The sequence below is a fragment of the Cibotium barometz genome, chromosome 44 (genome assembly GCF_041138505.1).
Source record: "Cibotium barometz isolate CiBa-2024 chromosome 44, ASM4113850v1, whole genome shotgun sequence".
NCBI classification, from domain to species: Eukaryota; Viridiplantae; Streptophyta; class Polypodiopsida; order Cyatheales; family Cibotiaceae; genus Cibotium; species Cibotium barometz.
In genome coordinates, this window is record NC_141089.1 from 40701570 (window position 1) to 40709938 (window position 8369).

General features: G+C 40.7%; 1 protein-coding gene across 1 annotated transcript in view; it reads right to left on the bottom strand.

The window, feature by feature from the left end:
• Positions 1-3028, bottom strand: part of FANCM (DEAD/DEAH box RNA helicase family protein) — a 125229-nt gene extending 122201 nt beyond the window's left edge. The window contains exons 1-2 of the mRNA XM_086782567.1: positions 2880-3028; positions 1985-2297 (exon numbers count right to left, since the gene is read on the bottom strand). Of these exons, the coding sequence (XP_086638693.1) occupies positions 1985-2297; positions 2880-2906 (340 nt within the window). The 5' untranslated portion in view covers positions 2907-3028. The remainder of the gene's footprint in view (positions 1-1984; positions 2298-2879) is intronic.
• Positions 3029-8369: the final 5341 nt, after the last annotated feature.

Genomic DNA, 8369 nt, shown 5'->3' on the forward strand with positions numbered 1-8369 from the left:
GAGAAGTGTTGGTGTAGCTGCTGCTGACGACACATGCAGAGGTGATGGGTCACACGAGAGTTGAGGGTTAGCTGGTGTGGGCACCTTCTGAAGTGAGAGTGGCCGGGTTCATTCTGGTGTGATTGGTACAGCAGGCAGGCTAGAGGATCATGTGGTGATTGGGAATGTGGTGTATCCTCGGCAGTGACTGGCCTGAGTGTTTTTTTTATGGTTGTGTGAGTAAGGCTTCTGTGTCGGGAGAAGCTTGTATGAAATGTTGTAACTGGGAATATATTGCTGGGTGTTTACTTTGAGTACGGTGCCCCTATTTTTTGCTGTCTGTCTGGCTGTGGGTTGGGTGGTGAAGAGTGAGAGAATTGTTCCAGCCGGTGGCTGGTGGTGCCCCCGTTCGTGTGTGTTATTCCAAGTTTGCGAGGTGGAAGAGCTGTAGAGGCAGGGTTTTCTTTCTTTTTTTCACCTCACAGTATGCACGCCAAAGATGCATGGGGGCTTGAACATCCTCAACATACATGTTCATGTGCTTGGTCGCAAGGCCATGATCTTGCCTACTTTCTTGGAGAAACGTTAACCCTGGACACTCATGCTTTCTCACTTGTTTTCCTCTCTCAAGACAACAACATTTGGGCACTAGACACCAGCTATCCCGGATGTTATTTTCGGGCATTTTCAAGGCCGCATTCTTGGCTGTCCTTTTTCTACCCATTTGCTTTCTGATTGGCAGGAGCTTTTGGCACATTTATCTTGGTCTGGCCGCCCTCCGGATCCGGGCAGCTCACTTTGTCAGCAAAGTCTACACTAGAGTCGGGTCTTTGATTCTCCTTCGGCACTTTCTCAACCTAAGGCTTATTTTCTGCATCGCTTGGGCATTTCTCTGGTGGATGATGTAGTGGATGACAGTGGATGACAGTGGTTGCACACTCTCTTTTCCACAGGCCCGAACACGGTTTCATCTGGGGATGCATCACTGGCCCATATGGCATGCTATCGTCGCTGAGTTGCTACAGCCTTTCCAGCCAATGCCTCGCCTGTTTTCTCCTCTTCCACTGCTTGATTGGACGTTAGATCGGGGGCTACCAGGTTTTTCCACTTTCTCTTTTGCCAACCTGTCTGCCAAAAAAGGCTTCCGTCTTCTTCTTCCGCAACCATGGATTCAAGAGCATGGCAATCGTTTCTGGCATTTGGATAGGCCGCTTGGGTGGTGGAAAACATGTCTACATCGTATATGGAAAAGCAAGCTTCCCCTCAAGCAACAGGTCTTTCTGTGCCGATGTCTGGTGGGAGCCCTCCCAGTGGGTGTCCTTCTGGCTACCCGACGTATTGTTTCCTCGGTTGCCCTACTTGTTCGCATCCGCGCAAGACGGTCCTGCATCGTCTCTCGAGGCTTGTCCTACCACTCGAAATTTCCTGGCTCGTTTGACAACTCTTCTCCATGCCCGGTTTCCAGCCTTTCCTTTTGTCAAGCACTTTTGGCTATTTGGTAAGATATACCTCTACCCCCAATTATGCTCTCTTTTTTTCATGGTGCCGTTATTAGGCCTTATGGATTTTATACCATGCCCGCAACACTCAGTTGTTTGGGCACACTTCGGTGGATGTCTTCGCCTTTTTCAGATGCTCCTTGCTCCAGTCTCTCCAAGATGCCCACTTTCTTGGAGACCTTTCCACAGCCCAATCGGACGTGTTTTATCACTGTTTCTAGTTTTCCGTAATAGCTGCTCCATGTTGGGGCAGCTATGAATGTACATTGCATTTATAATGAAACAGTGGTTTTCACCCCCCCCCCCCCCAAAAAAGAAAAAAAAAGTACGTGAACATACACATGTATAGTGTGTGTATAGGGGGGGGGGGTGTGGGGGGGGCATGTGCGCACGGTGTGTGTGTGTGTGTGTGTGTGTGTGTGAGAGAAAACAAGAGAGAGCTTGGATTTAAAATGGACATTCAAGAAGTTGCAGCATACATCAGGATTTTCAGAAAGGTTTAGCACCTGGGTAAACCCATGTTTTGGCTGCATCTAGATCAATACATAATTCATCAGCATCTGCAATGTGGTCAGCTTGTGGCGGTGGGTCATTAGTAGGCTGCTGATTAGATCTCTGAACAAAACTTAGCATAGTCTTTTGATGCAACTTGGCATGGGGCCGGGAAACCCCAACAACAGACGACGCGCCGTGTTTTGCCACTTTGCTCTTCCAGCTTTGGTTTTCCTTAAGAACATTCCCTGTGCCTTGATCCTTTTGTCGGTCTCCTAAAAGTGATATGTCTTCCATGGCAGCAGCGGCCGCTTCCCAATCGAAATCCTGCAACCAATGAAAAAGGGACTTGAATTCATAACACATACTTTGCACACAGACTGTTGTCTTCAAAAGACATGACTAGTCTGGCAATATTGATGAGGCTAAATTAACGTTAATTAGTGGCTTGATTATGGGACACTTAGTAGTAATCGAGTACTAGTAAGTTACTAGTGACTATGAAGGACACTAGCTATATAAAGGAGTATTAGGCTCACTACTGGGCAAGTCCCAAGAGGGTGGGGATCAAGACCCTGATCACACCTAGGGGTGCCATTGGGTGTTGAGCTAGGCAGTCCCTGCAATAGGGTGGTCCATTGAAGTGATATATATTTGCAATAACGCTGGCTCATGCACATTGGGTTCAGGTTAGAAACCCTAATCCCTATGTGTATGTTCCACATACAGGTAATTGCCTGACTCCCTGAGTGTCTTAACAGCATAGTCACACATGAAAAATTATACACCCAATTGACATAAAGCAGGAAAAAGCAGGAATCATCAAATGCCCTAATACAAAACAATCATGGTGACGTCGGGTGATCACACTTTGCCACAGAATTAGGGTTGAAAGTGGAGGTCCCTTACGCCATTTTCGTCTGTATCGGCCTCCATTTCAAAATCAAAAGCTTGATTTTCTGAGAGATTAGGGTTTTCCTGGTGGAGGGACTTCGGCCCTTCAGTTTGTTCTATTTTCTTCAGCTCTTGAGAAGATGAAGTCCGTGGTCAGCAGGCTGTCGCTCCATTGCTGCTTTTGAATGGGTTGTTTTGGCGGGTAACTTTCTACCATGGTACATAAACCATGGTTTAACAATGGCAAATTTTCCCATAACATAGTGGTAACTACCATCAAGAAAATGTAAAAGTTATTAGGTAGGATATAAGTGACAGGAAGTTTGTAGTCGTTGATAATCTTGTCAACTAAACCTCAATGATTGACCATGTTCCCACTTGGGCGATTCACCCACGGCACATCAATTGACCATGTTCCCAGCTCGTCGATATAAACATAGATAATGCGAAAAGGACATCACCATGGAAACCTTGATGTGCCGATCATGCCAACTTTCCTCTAATAATATATATGAAACGCCTCATATGTCTTTTTTCGTAAGGTTCCAAGTTTCGGACATCAATGTGTGTATATGTGTGTGTGCACGCACGTGAGTGCATGCGTATGCATGTGTGTGTAGCATTCTTAAATGGAATTTTTGGCATGAGATGTTTTGTTAAGTTTTATCTCATTTGAAGTTTTGAGATGTGTGCATGGTGACAGTATCCAAGCCATCCAAACAGAATGTAGAATATAATTTTAATACAAATGATAGGAGCTCTAGAATTTATTCCATGGGATCACCCTCTAGTGGGTAAAGATTATATAAGTATAAACAACCTTGATCAGCTTAGGAAATAGAAATCTTGAGTTAAGTCGATCACTTGGTTGGAAACTCATTTCTAAGCTTGACAAGTGATGATGCATGGGGGATTGAAGAATAGTTAGAGTGTGGTTGGGAAATTTGGCTAAAGTTGACAAGTGATGATGCATGGGGGATTGAAGAACAGTCGAAGTGTGGTTGGGAAATAGCAAGTAATTTGGCTATTTAGTCATCAAGAAGGCGTGTTTTAGTCATCAAAAGGGCACAAGTTTTATCATCAAATATATTTAGTCATCAAGAGGGCACGAGTTTATCAATCAGAAGGTAGATCTCTAGATGGTGTGGGCTAGAACCCTAGGGAGGTGAAGGTCACACCTATTAAGGAAAGGATGGCCCAAACATGAAGGCCACTAAGGAGTGAACTCCCAAGCATACCCACGTGTAGAAGGGCACCCATAAGGATGGCCAATAGCAATGTTCATGTCACATAGCCACCAACAACCGCAGCCCAATGTGGAGGAGGCATAAGGATCTCTCTCTCTCTCTCTCTCTCTCTCTCTCTCTCTCTCTCTCTCTCTCTCTCTCTCTCTCTCTCTCTCTCTCTCTCTCTCTCTCTATATAGGTGTTTGAACCTTTATTGCCTTTATATGGTGAAACCTAGGTCATATGCATGCTATGTAGAATACAAGGCAGATGACTTTATTCATATGTATAAGGGAAAGGTGTCCTTAGCTTAGTTGTGTTCAAAACTATCTTGTTTGGAGGTGTCCTTAACTTAGTTGTGTTCAAAACTATCTTGTTTGGATGGAACTAAGTGTATGAGGAATTATAAGTCATTTCAAGGACGACAACCATGTGTAAGACCCAATGCATCAAGCACAAGGTTCACATGCATGATGGTTTACCTCTACATGATCCCAAACCATATCATAAGCCTAGATCCATACTATCTTTAAGATATAGAGAGGTCTCGGGCAACTAGAACTGACGGGGAACATTATGGAAGATTCCCAAATCCCGAGAATCGTTAAATATAAGGTGGTGCTAGATCCTTCAAAATTACCCACCAAAAGAAACAAAAGTAAGCTACCTTAGTCATTGTAGTTTGTAGTTAAAAGAAAACTAAAGTGGTCAGACACCTTTAAAAAAAGTTTAAATCTTTTGATTTGATCTTGAAATGTGAGAATCCATGATTGAATATACTTGTAGTAAATAATTCATTATGGAATAAGAATGAGAGTGAGAGTGAGATGGATCCCACCCGTAGGCTAATGTGAAATGTCTTCTACGAAAGCATGTGAGTCTGTGTGAAGACTGATTCTACAATATTTACTTTGTGTATAAGAGCAAGTGAGAGTGAGTTGAGTTACCACTGTAGTGAGCCTTTGTGCGAAGGCTGATTCTACAAAATTTACCATGTATATACAAGTGGATAGAGCTCTCTGGAGTCTAGTGGAGCTCATGGGTGCTCAGATGGATCAAGCTCCCACAGAGGTGTTGTTTATCTCTGGCAAGTCAAATAAAAGAAGAGTTTATTTAGAAAATGTGTTCTTGCTATTGCAAGTTGTGATGTGATTGTGAATGAGGCTCTAGATTGAGATTGGTACACTTAAAGTTTAATTGTAAATATGTTGGTTAGTTGTACATACCTTAAATATTTTGGTTAGAGGAATCAATAAAAAGGAAGAGATAACTAATCAAGATAGCATCCCCCTACATGCTTATCTTGATTCAACTTTGTAAATATTTTCCTTAAATCTTTCAAAAAACTATGTAGTCTGTTATATGATGTCCTATATGCCTATAGTGCAGTTATTAACTTCCTATCCCAATTATGAGGCTCATTTTGTACCATTTTGGGGGAAAATTTTCATATTCTTATGCATTTTGTACTCTGGTGGAAAGTACTGCTTCTCTACATGTACCTTCGATTCCCTCCGAATCACCTATCTCCTCACTCTAGGATTCATGCTTGTAAAGGCATTCTTCCACCATAGTTTGGTTGCTCCTTTAAGTTGAGACATTGTTACCTTTGTCTTTTCCCACTTCATCAAGTTACATTAGGTCAAAATAGTCCTCTAACTCTTTGATCCATCAAATTCTGAAAGATGTGCTCTTTTGAAAACTAGCTTGAGAATTGCATCTATGGATCTTCTCTCTCACGAGATCTTCAATTAATAAAATATTGTGCATACCCTCTAGGGACCTGTCTTGCTTGTCAGCCTAATCTTGGTTCAAATAAATCTAGGTTTGGATCCCCATTCCCCTCATTTAAAGGAAGTTTGAATGGCCTACCTTGTCTACATTGGGGTCCAGCTTGTTGTCCATGTCATCAATTTCTTCTTACAAGTTAGGACCTATAACCCATATAAGTCCCCTATATCTTTTATTCACAATTCACTCATGAGAGTCATCTCAAACACTTTAGTGTGAAGAGATTATCTAGCATCTAAAGAGCCTGAGACCAGCTTAAGTGGAGAGAGAGAGAGAGAGAGAGAGAGAGAGAGAGAGAGTTTTCTTGTACCCACTTCTTTTGGCAAGAATAAATCCATGGTTCTCATTTTGTTACAATCACTATGTTTTCCAACATTCGCATGCAAGCCCTCCCTTCCCTTATTATCATTGGCAAAGCCTATCATTTTCTTGATAGGATATGTCACAAGAAGGGAAATAGTGGAAGAGTATTTAGACATATACTTAGAATTGCAAAAATACACTCTATTATGAGACACTCTGAGTAGAAAATTGTAGAGAACCTTGATTGGGGCATATTATTCTATGTGAATGGTGGCACCACCAGCACCACCTAGTAAACTAAAAACCCAAAGCTCATAGAAAAAAACCTCAAAATTGTGGAGCCACAACTAAAAACCCAAAGTTCATCGAAGGCTTTGATTGTCTACAAATTTAAAGAAGATGGGTTATATGACCTTTTAGTGTACTAAAAAGGCTCCATTTCCAAAATTGTAACTAAAGGCAAAAATTACAAGCTAAAGCTATGGAGATGACAAAGTCGACGATGATAGAAAAAAGATTTCAAGAAAGGAATGATCCAATCCGTTAGTTTCAACTTAAGAAATGTTGCTTCCTCATTCAATTTATAAATTTTTAATTTGGGACGATACGATATCATACTTGATATGGATTGGTTGTTGATTAAGACGAATAGGAAACATTGACTATGAAGCCAATGTTTTTCATTGGAAATTTTAGCCTTGAAATTAATCCTTGGAATTAGATAAGGACAAAAACATCTTTAGTCTTAGTAAAGAAAGAGGAAGAACCTTTAGAAAATGATAGCAATCCTTGTTTTATCAAAATACTTAGCAAAATAAGGTAGAAGATGCCCTTAGCAGAATACCTCTTTATAGTAGAAGATGCCCCTAGCAGAAAACCTCTTTATAGTAGAAGACCTCTTTGTAGTAGAAGATGCCCCTAGCAGAAAACCTCTTTATAGTAGAAGACCTCTTTGTAGTAGAAGATGCCCCTAGTAGAAGACCTCTTCGTAGTAGTAGAAAAGAATAAGGTAGAAGATGCCCTTAGTAGAAGACCTCTTTATAGAGCAATTATTATGAGTGGATTATAGCTAAATAATGAGGTCAATAATGCCTTAAAAAGTGATCCTTGTTTTAATTTTACTCAGTCACTTGTTTCAATTTTTTTTCTTGGTCATTTGCTTGAATAAAAAGATGTACTCCTAGCTCATAAATATAAGGTTTTAATGATAATATGTATCTTAAGCAAAGGTTGTATGTGCTATTGTCAAGACCTCTTGTACACTTTGGAGAATAAATCGAATTGCCCATGTATATTAGTTGAACAAAAGCTTATACCTCCCACAAATTAACCGACAAGCATAATATAAATAAATTGCAAGAAGAAAGATAAACATCACCGTCGACATCGATTGGGCCAAATCTTATCCCTTGTATGTATAGCTCCCTTCATGCATGATTATTTCTTTATCCCTTGGATCTAATAATAGTGCCACATACAAAATTGGGCTCTTTTCATGCTATAAAAAAAAACAAAGCACTAAATCTTGTTCATAACGTGTAAACCCTAAAAAGTACTAGTTCACACGCGCTAAAAAATAATCAATGTCTGTACACATCATGGATGGATAAAATAATAAGTACAAACATGGTGCAAGACCATCAAAAAATAATAATGTCCAAGTGCGGATGATAGTTGCACAAATTTCGTTAACAAAATCCCTACGACATCTCAATCAGTGACCCTTGTATGGTGCCACACCTTGATCGGTGACCCTCGCACCACTCATCACCCATGCAACACCACATATGACACCTTAATCGGTATCCTTGCACGTATCACCTAAATACACACATAATAATAATTAAATTGTATTAGGTGATAAGGCACAAACACATAGCACAAAAATACACTAGCATAGTATCAACACAAAGAAATATCACCCACAATACATGACCACTAGTTTGGCATGTGTCAATAGCACTAACACATTAGTATTTTATTTGTGAAATCACTTATAATACTAATACATTAACATGACATTAGTATTTTATTTATGAAATCACTCATGATACTAATAAGTTAACATGACATAACGGCTTTTCAGGAGTCCCCAATCAGGCATACAAAGCGTCTAATATCCCTCTTGCTCAAGTTGGCAACTGTCCTTAGTTGCATGTTTGCTCATATGAGTGGATAATGTTGG